The following is an 18955-nucleotide window of genomic DNA, read 5'->3' as shown; positions in this document are numbered from 1 at the left end:
GGCTAGCTGGGGATGGCTGTCCCATCCCCCCGGGAGCCCCAAAGATCCCAGGCAGCCAACCAGAGCATTTTCTCCCTGTTCAGATTCTCTGCAATTCATAGTCTCTGATTCATATTCAATTCATAGTAGCTTTTCACTACCTTTCCCCTCCTTCTAATACCTCAGGGGGATATTGTCCATGGAAATTCCATTCACGATTCTCACAGAGACAGGATGTGACAGAGACTTCCTTGTTTTGTTCTGTCCATCTTGGTTTTTATAGCAAAGGGCAGAGCACGCAGTGTGTGTCTTAAGGTAGAAGGTGGGTGGGTAATTCTGTCACAGAGGAGTTGGCCTCCTGAACTCAGCAGATAGTTCATGTCCAGGGGACCTTAGTATCTGGGACCAAGACACATTACTACAGTCATGCCTTTTGCAGGGAGTTGAACTCACCAGGAATCATCTGCTATTTCAGACTCCTTGCTATTACTGGCCAGGTACGTGCCTCATTCTCAACATCTGTTGAAACCTCCACCTTTCAGAAATGGGAAGCAGAAAATGATGGCTTTGGAGAGAGGACAAGATGGGTTGGCCTCACCTCACAGGCTGAACTTGGCTGCGGGGTGTGTCGTTTCAAGTGTGGCTAAGGGGAGATACTCATTCAGGCAGGTTCACACAAGGAGGTAGGACTCTGAGCTACCCCATTCCCCTTCTGCCTCCCTGAGGTCTCTTACTGGGGCGGTTCATCTACCTGGAGACTGGGGCTGGAAATCACCTTGTGGGGCAAATGAAATCAAACCAGAATATATCAGTGAGCATTGGCTGACAGCTTGTGGAGGGCAGAACATTGCAACGGATCCTGGAGGCAGAGAGCGTGGGAGAGTCCTCTACCTCTCAAGGTGTATAGCTTAGGATGCAAGAGTGGAAGGATGACAGACACACTGCTGTTACACAGCCCAAGCTCACAGAAGTGGCAAAAGCAAAAAATAATCTTTAAAGAGACACTCAAGAGCCGAGGGACTGCAAATTAAGAGAACATCAGGTGTTAGGGTTTGGAGATGCAGAAAGAGAAGACTGGGATGAGGTTAGAGTGAGGCCAGGGAGAGAATGCGAGGAAACATGCTTCCCCTGGGTGGGGGGTGGAGGCTTTCCTTCATCATCAGTGTGTGCAACCCTTACTCCTTTGTGTGCCTTCAGAGGACATCCCAGAGGCTCCCGGAGAGTGGAAGGAACATGCCCCACCTGCAAAGACTAGCTCCAGCCTGAGACCCTCTTTCCGGCTGTCTTTCTTCTCTCTGGGTCTTCCACCTTCCCCCGGACACATCCAGTGTGTCCAGACCCTCTCCCCAGCAAAACCTCCTCATGAGAAATAGTCTGAAATCCATTTACACTGTGGTGTGAACAGCTGAGATCTGAAAATGTTTCCCTTCACAGACACTTGCACTCCAGTGAGCATCAAAGCCTTTGAGCTAGGGAGTGAGGTTAGACAGGGTGGACTTCAGGCAGTAGGTGGGCAGGAGGGAGGTCCTTTAGGGCAGAAAGGGGCATTCAGCCCCTCTGAAGTCCTTTCGGGAAATCACCGGTCCTCCTTCAAGTTAAAGGCTTTTCAGTGCCTGTGAACTGGGAGCAAAGGGACCACAAGGCATGTACCTCCTGTCCAAGAAGACGCTGTTGGAGAGGTCTGAGGGAGACTCTGGTTTTGAATTGTTTTATGAGCAGTGGGAGTTTGGGATTTTTATTCACTTGTGCATTGGTTGCTCATGCTTGCTTGCTTGGTCTTGTGGCTGAGACCCGGGGACTCAGTCTGCTTCTTCAGTGCGTGTGAGATGTTGTCAGGGTGAGCGCTGTGGTCTGTGGTCAGGTGGTCCCTGACTGGAGTCATGCTCTGGTAGGAAAACAGAGGGTGCCCCAGCCCCGACCCAGGACAAAGCTGGTGAGGAATCTTGATCTGCACAAGGGCAGAGCTTAGGAGAAACCCCCACTCCACCACCTCCTAGCTGAGTTGCCTCCCTGTGCCTCAGTTTCCTGTGGTCTGAGATTCAGACTTCTCGATGATGACGACGACGACGACGACGATGATGATGATGATAATTACTTTGGTATAAGTAAACGCTTGGTAGACAGTAAGTGCTCAGGTCATATTAGTTTTATTACTGTGGGCATAAACCCATGTATGCGTGAGTGTGTGTTTATGATCTCCTTCCCTTGCAGCCTCAGTGATGGAATTCACATGGTGTTTCACAACAGAGAGCTGAGGTCGGACTCTATCTCTCTGTCAGAAAAGGGTGGGGGTTCACCTGGGTGGCTCAGTCAGGTCAGCGTCTGCCTTCAGCTCAGGTCATGATCCCAGTCTCCAGGGATGGAGTCCTGAATTAGGCTCCCTGCTCAGCGGAGAACCTGCTTCTCCCTCTCCCTCTGCCTGCTGCTCTGCCTACTTGTGCTCTCTATCACTCTGTCAAATAAATAAATAAATAGATAAGAACTGAGATCCCACTACGAATTCCAGGGTCTGGAGCACAGGGACTGCTCCCCCCAGGAGGTGGCAGCCTCCTAGCTTAGAGAAAGTGGGGCCCCCAGCTGTGAGCCTGTCTAATGCTCTGTTACTGTGTGGAAGGAGAACCTGAGTTACCCCCTAACACAGGTCTTGACTAATTACTCACTATCTGACTGGTCTAAATGGACCCATAAGTGTCCTCTGAGCCCCTCTTGTTTTGGAAGCTCCCAGCTGGCGCTGATATACCATCATGGCTTTTGGCTTCATGGGGCTCCATCTTGAGAGTCCAGAAGAGAATACTGAGACACAAGAGAGAAGAGAAGGAACAGGAAGAGGGAGAGAAAATGCAAAGCCAGCGTGACTCCCTGTTCTGGAGCTCCTTTGCTACCAGTGTCTTGTCATCAGTAAAAGGGCAAGGGGCTAGACTTTCTGGCCAGAGCCTAGACCTGGGCCCATAGTCCGTGTTCTTGCTGACTATTGTGTGACTACTAATTCCAATACCTACTGGCCATCCAAGTGGCCAAGCTCCCTCCAGGGATTCCTCTGACCTTCTCCTGCTGAGGGGTCCCTTTTGAAGCATTAAGGAACTGTTCCAGCTTGCTCCTCTGCCTGCCCACCTGTGTGTGAGCTCCATTAGGGGAGGGTCCCGGCCCCCTGGTCCACTGGCTTCACTGGACATTGCCCCCTCGCTGTTGTATTCCCACTGGCTGGGTCCTTCCAGCTCAGAGACTTCCCCCGACCACACACACATACACCATTAACTCGCCTGCATACTTCCTCTGACCACTCTTCTGCTACATGACCCAGCAACTTCTAAAGTCTTTCTTCTACACCCTGGTAATGCGATTACTACGTGGGTAGGGCTTTGCAGCCACAGGACATCAAGAACACGTTTTCAGGAGAAGGAGAATGAAGCAAAGGGGTGAGGTGACAGAAGAGGGGAGATGGGGAGATCGGGGGGAGCTGAAGAAATCTGTCTTCCCCTCGTGGGTGCTAAACTGAAGTGAAAGGAGAGTGCACAGTCTAAAGATGGAGAGCGAGATGTTTGGAAGGTGGTGGCAAAGGCTGGTGGTTCTGGCTTCTATTTACTAAAGAGCACCTAGTCCTCCCAGGGAAGGCTTAATGACCCCTTGAGTTGGCATTGGTTTCTTCCATCATTCAGGGAAAGAAATCAAGGTTCCATCAGTTATAGAATCTGCCTAAAGTCCCACCACTAAACAGAGGAGACATGTGGAGAAGCTTGAATGTATCCCAAGATGTATGGGTTGCCCAGGCTCACTGGCTATCAGACAGTGAGATGTCATCCCAGGTCCCAAGGGGGTTTCAGGACTGAAAGGCGACAGCCCTCACCTGTGCCAGGGCTGGGTCGAGTGGGTCACGAATGGGTGATGTCCCTAGATGAGACAAGTCTGTTAATGTGGCCTGGGAAGGGGTAGGGACAGCCACAGGTGAACTCTCGAAGCCTCCACCTAAGGTTTCGGGCCCGGAGGAAGGTGTTTCAGCTGTGGTGGGAGCTGGCAGGCTGCATCCCACTTCTGAAAGACCAGAACTCCGTGTTTGTTCCCCTGTTGTGGACCTCATGTTCCAGGCCAAAGGGAAGTGGGGCAGGGAGAACGAAAATACCTCTGAGACCTTATAGGTTTCCCTTTGTTTGGGGAAAGGCACTTAATCCTAGCGGAGCCCCCACACAATGTGTGGCTCTATTCCTGACTCTAAACAATGCAAAGCCAAGAAACTGCTTCCTCTGGGACCCTTTGGCCTTGTCCCCTCGCAGCTCCATGAGTCTGCGCCAAGGTCAGCAGTGACACCTGGTAAAATTAGAAGCAGCTCTCACATCCAGCCATGGTTTAAAAGAAGGCCCTGAGATTGATAGGAACTATTATTAAAAAAAAAAATTGAAGCTGCAACAGACATCAGGCCTGCTGGTCTGTGTTCCAGCTCTCCTGCTCCATTTCTGCATCTCATTGTTCCTCTCCAGGGGCCCCTGCCACTGAGAAGAAATGGTGGATTTCCCAGTCTTCCCAGACTCCTGCCAGAGAGGGCCTCTCCCCAGCAGTGTCTTCTTCCTCACCCATCTCTTTCTTCTCCTCCAGCCCGGAAAGCTGAACTCAGGTAGTTGTCAAATCTGTGGCCCAGCCAGCCGGGGCATGAGCACCTCAGCTTCTCACCTCCCTCCCGCCAGGGGCTCCCAGGGCTGAGATCCACAGCCCCCTGGGCTGTATCAGGCCCTCCCCCATACTCCCACATATAAACTGTAGCTTCTGAAGGACAGGGAGGACCTCAGGCTCAACATCTCTCACAAAGGAAGCAGCCAACAGAGAGTATAAACTAATTAAGCAAATGCAATTCTCTGATTCCCTGAGCTGGAAACCAGAGACACCAAAATGACCAGGCACTTCCCAGGTCCTCAAGAAGGTCAAGGGTAGGAGATAGAACATAAAAGCTGTTCAGCAATACGGCTGTCAGAGAAACATATCCAAAGATCTGTAAGCACAGCTAAGAGAGAAATTTGGTTTTTTTTCCAGAAAGCCAAGAAGAACACTAGAGAGGAGGTACTGCTTGAGTAGACTCCTGAAGGATACATAATTTCCAGGAAGATGACAGATGGAGGGTAAACTGAGGCAGTCCATGCCCCCAGGAAAAGGGGCAGGCATCAAGTGTGGGGGGAAGAGACAGCTTGAGAGAACCTAGAAAGGGAAGCTGGTAGGGAGGGTGTTGGGGCTGTACCCAGTGGGCAACAAGGTGTTTCAAATGGAGTGAGCAACAACAAACATCACTGCCATGGTCTATGAGCAAAGTGAAGGATGGGAGGAATCCATGAAGGGGAAGCTTTGGGAATGGGTTTTAGCAGAGTTTCAAAGGAAGAAAAGGAGGTACAAGAAAAGGTGAAGCCAGAAAGAATACTGAAGGCATCCTGAGTGGCAGGAAACAGCGCATGCAAAGGGACCGTGCCAGAAATAGCCACCCTCAGGGGAATGGCAGAAAATAGGGAGTAGAGGAGCCACAAGGAGGAACCATTTAAGAGAATGATCAAATTTTAAAAATTTTGATAAATAAAAATCTTGAAGACCAGATTTGGCCTTTAGATAGAAAAAACCCATGACACAAGGAACCCCCATAGATTACGTTAACACTCTTTGTTATTACAGGAACTGTACACGTGCATTATAAAAAATTAGAAAATCAGATAAGGAAAAAAACAGGAACATATCTATTCCCATCCTACAGATTACCACCAAGAACCATTCAGTATATGTCTTTTTGGACCTTTTTTTCTGCCCATGTTTTTATGCAAACATGTCATTTTTTAATCAAATAAGAGAATAGTGTACATATTGTTTTGAAACTTGCTTTTTTTGGTCCAAGATTCCTTTTCATTTAATGTCCTGGCCATATTTATGTAATTGTCCCTAAGGAAACATTTGCAGCTGGTTGGTTCAAACCAATTACTAGTCCAGCACCGCATATTGTACCTGGTTGTAATATCCTTTGTGTGTATTTTCACCTGGCATACTCATGACAATTACATGTTCAGAAAGCCAAAGCCAATTGTCTTGCAAAGTGTCCTTTGTCATTTGAATGGTTTACTGTAGATTGCTGAGCTGCAAAGGAATGTGCTATAAACTTACCTTGGGTGAAAGCTGATTCCAGTTGTCATTCTGGCTTCTTGTCCTAGAGGAGGAGGTCAGGGTGGTAGGCCCCGGGGAGCCCATCCTGGCACTCGTTGGGGAAGAGGTGGAGTTCTCGTGCCACCTGTCACCATACCTGGATGCCGAGGATATGGAGATCCGCTGGTTCCGGAGTCAGACCTCTGACGTGGTGCACCTGTACCAGGGGCGACAAGAGCTCTACAGCCAGCAAATGGCACAGTTCCAGAACAGGACGAAACTCATCAAGGATTATATCATGGATGGAAGTGTGAACTTGCGGCTCCATGGTGTCATTCCTGCTGATGAGGGCCTGTACGGGTGCCGTTTCCTCTCCAGCAGCTTCTCCAAGGAAGCCGTCTGGGAACTGGAGGTAGCAGGTATGTGACCTGGCCAAAGAGACAGAGTAAAGGGTCTATTTGGACAGAGCTGCTTTGCTCAAGAGTAGACAGAGAAACACAGAAAAGGGGAAAACATATCTATTTTAAAATTTTATTTATTATTTTTAAAGATTATTTATTTATTGATTTATTTGACAGACAGGGATCACTATGGAGTATTATGCCTCCATCAGAAAGGATGAATACCCAACTTTTGTAGCAACATGAACGGGACTGGAAGAGATTATGCTGAGTGAAATAAGTCAAGCAGAGAGAGCCAATTATCAAATGGTTTCACTTATTTGCGGAGCATAAGGAATATCAGGGAGGACATGGGGAGATGGATGGAGGCATAATACTCCATAGTGTACCCCATATCTATTTTTTAAAAAAACTATTAAAAAGGAAGATTCATTATAAATTGAACAAAATAAATGTTCACAAAAGATACACAAATGGCCCTTAAACATAAAAAAGATGATCACCCTTACCCATCATGAAAGAAAGGCAAATTAAAGCTACACTGAGATGCAATTTTTACCTGTGAGATTGGCAAAAACTCAACAGTTTGACCATACACCCTTGGTGGAGCTGTGGGGAAGCAGGCCTCTGCTTTGTATCCTGGTGATGGAAAGCAAAGCAAAGCTCCAGTGCACAGGAATTTGGCAATAGCTAACAGGACTGCCTATACATCCACCATTTGAACTGCAGCCCACCTCTAGGAGCTTACCCTGAAGATAAGCCTCCCACAGCTCCAACAGGAAAAGGGCGTACATATAAGTTCAATCTTTGTAGCATCCTTTGTAAAGGTCACAACAGGAAGATATCTAAATATCTAAGCAAAGGTGTTGAGTATGGTCCATCACATAATGAAGTGATCCACACTACACACCCCCCAAAAATGAGGAGGGGGCTCTAGGAAGCAAGGGGCAGAAGAGGTTCTATAGCACGTAAACTTTGGTGTAAGAAAAAAGCAACACTGCATGAAAGGAACACAGGAAGGATGCACTAGGAACTCATGGAATTGGCTGCCTAAAGGGGAGGAGGGAGCAATGGATGGAGAGGATGGAGAAAGGTCTGGGGCTTTCCTGATGTACATTTTTTACAGTATTGCTCTTTAAACATATCAATGTTTTGCATATTCAAAATATGAAGTTAGCTCCACAGGATGGGGAGACAAAAGAGTGTGTGGAACACAGGTACCTGAACTCTGGTGGGATTCAAGAGAGACAGAGGACAATCTATGGAAATGTGGGGTGGTATTTTTCTTTACTTCAGGGGACAGTCTCTTGTGTAATATGATGAAATGCCAGGACCCCTTCTTAGCCAAATGCCCCCCCCCCCGCCAATATCTCCAAATGTCCCTCATGGGTACTACTGTTTCCATGTCCCACCTACCCATGTTCCACCCCATGGGGCATTTACCCCATGTCCCACCACAAATTTAGACTGTCATTCATAGATCAAAGTTGGGGGCTGTGAGCCTACGTGTGTGTTAAGAGCAGTCACAGTTTGTGATACCTTATGATGACTGCAGATGTTGCATTGGTAGCATGAACTTCATGTACACCTTCTAGGAAGGAGGCTGATCTTTCCTACTCTTCCTGCCTCTCCCAGGGCTGGGCTCAGACCCTCGCATTTCCCTTGAGGGCTTCGAGAAGGGAGGTGTTCAGCTGAGGTGCAGCTCCAGTGGCTGGTACCCCAAACCCCAGGCTCAGTGGAAAGATCATAAAGGACAGTGCTTACCTCCCGAGACGGAAACGATTGTCCAGGATGCTCAGGGTCTGTTCAATCTGGAAACATCTGTGGTTGTCCAAGGAGATGCCCATAGCAATGTGTCTTGCTCCATCCAGAACTCTCTCCTGCTCCAGAAGAAAGAGTTCACCATCCAGATAGCAGGTGAGTAGATGCTGACTAGCCCTCATCTTCCTATCCACCATATCCTCCATGCGCATTGTTCCAAAGGTAATCTAAAAGGGCACAATGGTACTGGAGACTGGTTGTCTCTGGGGTGGACTGAACTTGACACCTGAGAAGTCAGCTCTTTGGATATGAGGAACCTACTGGGAGTACAACAGCTTACACTCTCCCAAACAGTATGCTGGGGAGGCCCCACGGAATCAACATTATGCACCAAAGTCTCTGCCCTAAAACCCAGAAACTACTCGTTAGAGGTCATCACGAGAGCCCATGTGTTCCTAATTTCATCCCCCAAACGATATTTGTAAGTAATGTGCTGCAAACCCTTGCCCTCAGGTTCACATTTCTGTGGGGGAAACATAAACAAGAGAGTGAATTGTATCATAAGATTAGAAGATATTAGGTGCTGTACAGAAAAATGAAGCCGGGAAGGGTGCTAAGGTGTGGTGAGGTGTGCATGTGGATTTAAAAGTGGTAGGTTAGGGAAGAAGATAGTTAGGCAATGAGTTGAAGGGTGAGGCCATTATCTAGGACCCAAGTCTTATTATGAGGCACACACTGAAGGGTTTAATGTTCATGACTAGTTGTTTTAAGTCTTGAGGATTAAACCTAACTTTTGGTCATTCTTCACATTGGTACAAATAAATAGTTATGTTACAGTTGGCCCTTGAACAATTCGGGGGGTTAAGGGTGCTCACCACCCTCTGCCCTGAACATTTGAAAAACTCAACTACTAATAATATACTGTTGACTGTTAACATAAATAGAAAAGCTTAACACAGATTTTCTATATGTATTATATGCTGTATTCTTACAATCTGGTAAGCTAGAGAAAAGAAGATGCTATTTTTATTTTTTTAAAGATTTTATTTATTTATTTGACAGACAGAGATCACAAGTAGACAGAGAGGCAGGCAGAGAGAGAGAGGGAAGCAGGCTCCCTGCTGAGCAGAGAGCCCGATGTGGGCCTCGATCCCAGGACCCTAAGATCATTACCTGAGCCGAAGGCAGCGGCTTAACCCACTGAGCCACCCAGGCACCCAGAAGATGCTATTTTTAAAAACCATAAGGGAGAGAGGATCTTGGGAAAATGGTCGAGTGGGAGGACCCTGAGCTCCTCCCGTCCCACATCTACAACTAGATGCCATCCACATCCCAGTCAATAAACCAGAAACTCCACAGCTCAATATAGAGAAGAAGCTACACCTGAGAGGTTGGGAAGGTCAGAAAGGCAGAGGGAGGCTGCATGCACAGAGAGGGCAGAAAAATGGGCCCTTGTACCAGGGAGTTTACCCAGGGAAGACTCTTTCCCATAACGTTTGTCTTTAAGTTTGTAAGTTTGTAAAATCAGTGGGATTTGGAGCCTGGAGCTTTAAAAGTCATCTGACCATGCACTGGCTTGCAGTGTGAGTGACAGCTGGATCACTGCCTTCAGGGAGACAGCAGACTGCACAGAGAGGCAATGTAAAAAAAGGCAGTTTGCACAAAGCTGGGGTAAATGGGAGTCAGATCTGTTCATCCTGATTTCAGAGAGTGTTGGGGGACTTCTCTAAAAATAAGGGAGGTGGCAGGTGCCATCTTCCTCCCCCCACCCCAGCATAAACCCCAGAGCCACCTGCGGGAGGTGGGGCTGCATACACAGTTATTGTCTTGACCCAGAGTTCAGGGCAAATTTTGTTAAAGCTGCCCATGCACCCTGTCTAGCCAACAGGTGCACAGCTGCCACAACACCCCCAGCCCAGCTGTGGTGCAGTGCCCAGACGAGCACCACCAGCCACCCTCACATGTCAGGCTCAGCCGCATCCAGCCATCATCGAGCACTATGACCAGCCTTGTACCAGCCTGGCAAGAGCTCCCAGCCACCATAGTGCTTTAGGATTCTGGACATTGGACTCATGGCCCAATGCAAATACTGCTAACATCACCACCACACTCCCAAGTTCCCCAGTGGGCACACACCATCAGAGCCGGCTTGCCTGGGTCTCACTGACGTCACCGAGAGCAAGCACACCCATAGCAGGAGGAGAGTGAGGGTAGACAACTACACTGAAAAGAAAAGGGGCCAGACCCAACAGCAAGGCATAAGTAGAACACATAAGATGGTTTGCTAAAGTGCTAGTTCCTCGTGAACAGGGAACCTTATCCTGCAGGGCACTCCAGGACCTACTCTTCATAAAATCACTGCTTTCAAAAGCAGAAGACATTCTTAACGTACAGAAATAGACACAGAGAGGCAGACAAAATGAGGAGACAGAGAAATTGATCACAAATGGGAGAATGAGATAAAGCCAGGGTAGAGGACTAAATGAAACAGATGTAAGTAACATGTATGACAGAGAATTTAAAGCAATGATCATACCAGGTGGTGGGTATTAGAGAGGGCACGGATTGCATGGAGCACTGGGTGTGGTGTAAAAACAATGAATACTGTTATGCTGAAAAGAAATAAAAAAAAAGCAATGATCATAGGGCTGCTGAGGTGGGGAGGGGATAGGGTGGCTTGGTGATGGACACTGGGGAGGGTATGTGCTATGGTGAGTGCTGTGAATTGTGTAAGACTGATGATTCACAGACCTGTACCCCTGGGGCAAATAACACATTATATGTTAATAAAAAAATCCAATATACCTTTAAGGAAACTAGGGGAAAAAATAAAGGAATGATCATAAGCATACTCACCAGATTTGAGAAAAGACTAGAGGACATGACTGAGACACTTAACACAGAGATAAGGAAAACCATGAATGTAAATGGACCAAATGTTCCAATCAAAAGACAAAGGGTGGCAGAATGGATAAAAGACAAGACCCATCTAGATGCTGCCTACAAGAGATCCATTTTAGACCCAAAGACACCTGCAGATTGAACGTGAGGGGATGGAGAAACATCTCTCATGCACGGGGATGTCAAAAGAAAGCTGGAGCGATGATATTTATCTTGGAAAAGGCAGACTTTAAAACAAAGACTGTAAAAAGACAAAGGACACTATTTAATAATAAAGGGGTCTATACAAATAGAAGATAAACAATTGTAAATATTTATGTACCCAACATAGGAACACACAAATAGATGACTGATTAATAATAAACATAAAAGAATGCATTGATAGTAATACAATAAGAGTAGGGGACAGTAACCCCCCCCCCCCCCCCCGCTTACATCAATGGACAGATCATCTAAACAGAAAATCAACAAGGAAACAATGGCTTGGAAAGACGAACGGGACCAGATGGACTTAACAGATGTATTCAGAACATTCCATCCTAAAATAGCAGAACACATATTCTTTTTAAGTACACACAGAACATTCTCCAGAATAGATCACATATTAGCCAACCAAAAAACCTCAACAAATTCAAGAAGATTGAAATCACACCACGTAACTTTTTTGACCACAATGCTGTGAAAGTTGAAGCCAAGGAGACAAAATCTGGAGAGAACACAAAAAAACACGTGCTACTAAGCAAACGAATGGGTCAGCCAGGAAATCAAAGAAGAACTTAACAAGTACATGGAAACAAACGAAAATGGAACCACAATAGTCTAATAAAATGTCTGGTGGATCCACAAAAGTGGCTCTGAGAGGGACGTCTACAGCCATACAGGCCTACTCTGAGAAGCAAGAAAAAGCTCAAAGGTAATGATTTCACCCTGCACCTAAAGGAGCTAGAGAAAGAACAAACAAAATCGAAAGCCAGTGGAAGGAAGGAAATAATTAAGACTAGAGCAGAAATAAATTATATGGAAACTACAAACAAAATAGAAAAGATGCTCAACATCACTCATCATTGGAGGAATGTAAATCAAAACTACAATGAGATGTCACCTCACACCTGTCAGAATGGCTAAAAGTAACAAGTCAGGTAATGACAGATGGTGCCAAGGATGTGGAGAAAGGGGAACCCTCTTGCACTGTTGCTGGGAATGCAAGGTGGTGCAGCCACTCTGGAAAACAGTATGGAGGTTGCTGAAAAAGTTAAAAATGGAACTACCTTATGACCCTGTAAGTTCTCTACTTGGTATTTACCCAAAGGATACAAGAACACTAATTAGAAGGGGTACATGCACCCTGATGCTTATAGCAACATTATTTGCAATAGCCAGAATATGGAAGCAGCCCAAGTGTCCATCGGTTGATGAATGAATAAAGAAGAAATCACACACACACACTCACTGGAACATTGTTCAGTTATAAAAAGAATGAAGTCTCGCTATCTTGCAAGGAAATAGTTGGATCTAGGGTATTATGCTGAGCAAAATAAGTCAGAGAAAGACAAATACCATATGATTTCATTTGTATGTGGAATTTAAGAAACAACACAAACAAGCAAAGGGATAAAATAAGAGAGGGGGGAGAGAGAGAAACCAAGAAACAATCTCTTAACTACAGAGAACAAACTGATGGTTACCAGAGGGGAGGTCAGTCAGGGAGATAGGTTAAACAGGTGATGGGGGTTAAGGAGGGCTTGTAGTGATGAGCACTGGGTGATGTATGGAAGTATTGAATCGCTATGTTGTACAACTGTAACTGATATTATAGCATATGTAAGCTAACTGAAATTAAAATAAAAACTTTAAAAAAAGAAAATCTTAAGAAGGGGAAAATACATTTAGAGTACTGTATTGTATTTATATTAAAAGATCTATGTGGACCCACGCAGTTCAAATGTGTGTTGTTTAAGGGTCAACTGTAGAATAACAAGAAGAAATCTGACCCTTCTAAATGATAACTTGTCACTGAGTAAGAGGACCCAACAACACCACAAGTCACACATAGTTCATTGAAAATGTACTGTGTTGTTGGGGTGGCTTTTCGGGTTAGCTAATTGTGTTATCCAGAGGAAAAATAGAGTGGCTTCTATCTCTATGACAAGCATATAGTCACAACTTGGAGCCAGGCACCTTAAACCCCCATGAGATAGGACATAGGGACACCTTCTCCTTGATATTTACATTTCAAAGAAATGGCTCTGAACTCCTTACATGGTTTCACTTACTGGTGGAGCTTAAGGAATAACATGGAGGACATTAGGCAAAAGAAAGAAAAGTGAGTTGGGGTAAATCAGAGGAGGAGACAAGCATGAGAGACTGTGGACTCTGAGAAGCTGAGAGTTTTGGAGGAGAGGGGTTGGGGGGTTGGGTGAGCCTGGTGGTGGGTATTAAGGAGGACACTATTGCATGGAGCACTGGGTGTGATGCATAGACAATGAATCTTGGAACACTGAAAAAATAAAATTAAAAAAATTAAAATAAATAAATAAGTAATTAATTAAAAACATTTCTGGGTTGTAAAGCTAGCAAGAGCTTATTTAGCTTTCAAAAACATTTACATATATCTCAGAGGGAGAGAGAAAAGGTTTTTTGAGTTTTATGAGGAAATGTTCTAAGAAAAGGGTAAAGGAGGGCGTCTCTTTCCAAATCCAATTCTTTCTTTTTTTATTTGCATTTATCCTTTTCAAGAGGATGTGGTTCACGTGCATGTCTGTGAGGAGCACATTCAGGTAGAGGGAACAGCAAATGCAAAGTTCCAGCGATGGGAATGGGAACGTGTATGGTCATTGGGGAAAGAGGAAGGAGGCAGGAGAAGCTTGAACAAGGGGACACAGTAGAGGTTAGCAAGTCTGGGAGGCATTGAACCTGGAGCCCTTGCTCTTAACCTACAGATCAGAGCTCCATAAACCAACTGTAGCGAAGGACCTATCCCTTGTGGCCCAATACTTTTGTACAAGTCAATAAAAATGCGCTCCTAGAAAAATTAAAGTGAAAAAGAAAAATAGAACCCCATAATGCTAAATGAAATTAGCCAGACACCAAAGGACAAATATTGTTTGATTCACTTAAAGGGAGGTACCTAGCGTAGTCAAATTCATAAAGACGGAAGGTAGAATAGAAGTTGCCAGTTGCTGGCATCCAAGGTGGGTAGGGAGCAGAAAATGGGGAGTTTGTGTTTAAGGGGTAGAATTTCAGTGTGGGAGACCAAAAGAGTTCTGGATATGGACGGTGTTGATGATCCACAACAGTTCTGGATATGGACGGTGTTGATGATCCACAACAATGTGAAAGTAACTTAATGTCATTGAATTGTACCTTTAAAAATGGTTAAAATAGTAAATTTTATATTTTACTACAATAAAAAAGGAAAAAAAATACATTTTTTAAAAAGACCGCTGAGATAAAAACCATCATTTTTGAAAATAATAATCTTCCAGACACCACAGGAGTTTCTAAAGGGTTACTTTCCATTTTGCTTGTGTATTTCTTTACCCACTGGCCCCTGTGGGAGAGGGCCTAGGCCACATCCTGCCTGAGGACAAAGCCTCCCCAATGAGCCAATTCTTCCAACGCTGTGATGAGAACTAGAAGCAAGTGTTTGCGAGAAGTGGGAAAAAGATCACCTATCATAAAATTCTTCTGGAGTATTTTAAGATTTTTGATAATATGTAACTGGTATTGAAAAAAATATCATTTTTAAGTTGTTGCTAATGCAACAAACTCCAAGTTGATGTTTGTATTTTGATTTTGTATCCTGAAATATTGGTAGATTTCTTTGTTCCATTCGGACACTTTTTATTTTTTAAGGATTTTCTGCATAAATATAAAGATAATTTTAATTTTTCAAAAAAAAAAAAAAGGCAGGGAAAATGACTTGTGGGTTTAACCGTGTGGGTATAGAGCAATAATTCTCTGGTTTTCGGATACTAACACCTTCCATTTTCGTGTTCTTCAGAAGTAGGACAATTGTGGGGAGAGGTTTAGGGTGGAGGGGTGCGGACAGGGCCAAGATCCCAGAAGTTAAAAGCTGGGGGAGTGGGTGGGATCCGTCAGTCCTTCCCTTCCATACCCTTCAGTTTGTATTTTCCTATCGTGGCTTAAGTCCACCCCTAGTCCTGGGGTCCTCCTCGCGGAGAGCTGCTCGGAGCGCAGGTGCGGCCACCCTCGTGCCCATTTTACAGATTGCCCACGAGGTTTAACGCCTGCCGGCTTGGAAGGCTTTTCGGCACGCTAGGTGTAGAATAGGCTTGTCCCTGAAGTGTTTAGTGGTTCCTAGAGCGAAACAGCTCCCTGTGAGGTGTTTTCCAGATGCCTTTTTACCCGGAGGCTCCCCTTGGAAGAGGGCTTTCCTCGGGACGCTGGTGGCACTGCTTCTCCTCCTGGCTCTCCTCATGACGCTGGCGCTGTGCTTCTTTCAGAAGCAACGGCGGTGCCAAGGTACAGGGCAGACTGGACTGGGGGGTGGGGGTATGTGAGGGTGGTCTCCCGCCTGGCGCGCGCTTTGCTGGGAAGAAAGTGCTGGAGGCGGAAGGGGCACCCAGGAGGCGCGGTTCCGCGGCGACGCGGGGCTGGGGTGGGACCTGCAGAAGAAGGGCGGGCACTCGCCCTCACCTACGCCCCCCTTCCCTCTACCTTTCAGAAAAGCTGAGAAAGCAGGCTGAGAAGGACAAAGGTAAGCAGGGAGAGGGGCGCACTCTGCCCGTTTCCCTAAGTAACAGAAAGTGGTGGGAGGAGGGGGAGGACTTGGTGGGTCGGGGAGGTAAGGACTTCAGACCCCGGGGTACTTGGGAGCAGGGTGCCACTTGCCCCGCCACCAAGTCCACTCCTCCAACGCACGCCGCGGGTCCTGGTTCCCCAGAACGCACGGGGACCGAGTCTGTGCGCTCTAGGGGAGTGACGCCGGAGTGTTCATCCATTGAGATTTTCCTCTTTTCTTCGTTTCTTCTCCAGAGAGACTCACAGCGGAACTGGGTTAAGTTCTGGGTGCCGCGCCCACAGTGCTGGCTGCGGACTAGTGGGGTAACCCGGTGCGTGCGCGGTGGAAAGTGTTCAGTAGCTTTAGGCGCCCAGTGGAGAGCGGCGGATGGCAACAATGTAATTCTAAATCCATCCTTCTGCGCCTCCCACCTCTCCACTCCCACAGGATTCCCGTGCAGCTGCCACCGAGGTCTGACTTCAGACTCTCCCACAGACCGGGCCTGCCCCTTTCCTGCAAATTACACGATTTGTTTACAATTCCACCATTAAACATTTACTCCCACCGGTTCACCTTCCTAGGACATCTTTCTCTTTTTAATGCGAATGCCACTGGGAAGGAAGGCAGCTTTAATTTGCACCGAAGTGTGACTAATTTATCAGGTTCGCTTTTCTCCCCAGAGGACTTGAACCATGGTGTCGGGGTGGGGGCAGATGGGGTGGGGAAGACCTCAAGAACCACCTTGTATGCCCCAGTGAAATTCTAGACGAAATTACGAGGTTTGAGAAGCTTGTTTTGTAGTCCACCTGGTCCTTCGGAAGGCCTACTATAAAAAGTAATTAACACCATAGTCTAAATTAGAGCACAGTGTTGACTTTCCCATGAGGGATTACTTTTTTTAAAGTTTTTATTTTAATTCCAGTTAATCAACATACAGTGTAATATTAGTTTTACATGTATAATATAGAGATTCCACACTAACATAGCTCACCCTGTGCTTATACAAATAAGTGCACTCCTTAATCCCCATCACATGTTTAACCCAAATCCCCACCCACCTCCCCTTTAGTAACCATCACTTTGTTCTCTATAATTAAGAGTCTGTTTCTTGATTTGTCTTTCTCTCTATATATTTCATATATATATATGAATATATGTAATATTTTCTCTCTATATTTTTCCCTTTGTTTTGTTTCTTAAGTTCCACATGAATGAAATCATATGGTATTTGTCTTTCTCTGACTTATTTTTGTTAGCATTATACTCTCTAGTCTCTAGTTCCATCCATGATATTGCAAATAGCAAGAATTCATTTTTTGTGGCTGAGTAATATTCCATTATATATACATACATGTATGTATGTATACCACATCTTATTTTATCCATTCATCAATCGAGGTACACTTGGGCTGCTTCCATACCTTAGCTATTGTAAATAATACTGCTATAAACAGTACTGGGGTACATGTACCCCATGTATTGGGGTACATGTATCCCCCTCAGTTAGCATTCTTGTTTTCTTTGGGTAAATACCCATTAGTGCCATTGTTGAATCATTAGGTAGTTCTATTTTTAACATTTTGAAGAACCTCCATACTGTTTTCAAGAGGGACTTTATCAATTAACCAGGCAGGAAACAACAAATGGAGAGGATGTGGAGAAAGGGGAACCCTCTTACACTGTTCATGGGAATACAAGTTCCTGCAGCCACTTAGAAAACAGCGTGGAGATTCCTCAAAAAATTAAAAGTAGAGCTACCCTATGACCCAGCAATTCCACTACTGGGTATTTACCCCGAAGATAGAGATGTAGTGAAAAGAAGGGCCGTATGTACCCCAATGTTCATAGCAGCAATGTTCACAATATCCAAATTGTGGAAAGAGCTGAGATCCCTTTCAACAGACCAATGGATAAAGAAGATGTCCATATATACAATGAAATATTACTCAGCCATCAGAAAGGATGAATACCCAACTTTTGCATCAAAATGGACGGGTCTGGAGGAGATTATGCTGAGTGAAATAAATCAAGCAGAGAAAATAAATTATCATATGGTTTCACTTACTTGTGGAACATAAGGAATAACAAGGAGGACATTAGGAGAAGGAAAGGAAAAGTGAGTTGGGGGAAATCAGAGGGGGAGATGAACCATGAGAGACTGTGGACTCTGAGAAACAAACTGAGGGTTTTAAAGGGGAGAGGGATTAGGGGAATGGGTGAGCCTGGTAGTGGGTATTACGGAGGGCACGTATGGCATGGAGCACTGGGTGTTATACGTAAACAATGAATCTTGGAACACTACATCAAAAACAAATGACATACTGTATAGTGACTAAATAACACAATAAAAAAAAAAAACAAGAGAGTGGCTTTCACACCCACAATGAAAGAGGGTTCCTTTTCCTCCACATCCTCACCAACACCTGTTGTTTCTTATATTGTTGATTTTAGCCATTCTGACAGGTGGGAGATGGTATTGTATTGTAGATTTGATTTGCATTTCCCTGATGTTGAATTGATGATGAGCATCTTTTCACATGTCTGTTGGCCATCTGTTTGTCTTCTTTGGGAGAACGTGGACTTTTTTTGCATTCTGCCCATTTTTTAATTGAATTATTTGGTTTTTGGGTATTATGTTTTTAAGTTCTTTCTAGATTTTGGATACTAACCTTTTATCAGATATGTCATTTGCAAATATCTTCTCTCATTCAGTGGGTTGCCTTTTAGTTTTGTTGATTGTCTCCTATGCTGTGCAGATGCTTTCAATTTGATGAAGTCCCAATAGTTTGTTTTTACTTTTATTTACCTTGATACAGGAGACCTATCTAGAAGAAGTTGCTAAGGCCTATGCCAAAGAAGTTACCTGTGTTTTCTCTGCTTATGTTTTCTTCAAGCATTTCTGTTGTTTCCTGACACATTTTTAGGTCTCTCATCCATTTTGGATTTATTTTTGTGTATGGTGTAAAAAGTGGTGTACTTTCACTCTTTTGTATGTTGTTTTGTTGAAGAGACTGTCTTTTCCCCATTGGATATTCTTTCATGCTTTGTTGAAGATTAAAGGACCATT

The 18955-nt window shown here is 45.2% G+C and overlaps 1 protein-coding gene across 2 annotated transcripts in view; it reads left to right on the top strand.

The window, feature by feature from the left end:
- Positions 1–286: 286 nt before the first annotated feature.
- BTNL9 (butyrophilin like 9) overlaps positions 287–18955 on the top strand; it is a 32615-nt gene continuing 13946 nt past the window's right edge. Inside the window, exons 1-7 of one of the 2 annotated variants that reach the window (XR_007127569.1) lie at positions 287–476; positions 4452–4585; positions 6150–6500; positions 8118–8399; positions 15501–15629; positions 15832–15864; positions 16143–16219. Coding sequence is in view for 1 of the 2 variants with exons in the window: in XM_047730687.1 (XP_047586643.1) it covers positions 4474–4585; positions 6150–6500; positions 8118–8399; positions 15501–15629; positions 15832–15864; positions 16143–16163 (928 nt within the window). In the remaining variant the exon portion in view is untranslated. The remainder of the gene's footprint in view (positions 477–4451; positions 4586–6149; positions 6501–8117; positions 8400–15500; positions 15630–15831; positions 15865–16142; positions 16220–18955) is intronic. The other variant, XM_047730687.1, reaches the window with a different exon arrangement.

The sequence above is a fragment of the Lutra lutra genome, chromosome 5 (genome assembly GCF_902655055.1).
Source record: "Lutra lutra chromosome 5, mLutLut1.2, whole genome shotgun sequence".
NCBI classification, from domain to species: Eukaryota; Metazoa; Chordata; class Mammalia; order Carnivora; family Mustelidae; genus Lutra; species Lutra lutra.
This window is presented reverse-complemented; position numbering and strand designations above follow the sequence as displayed.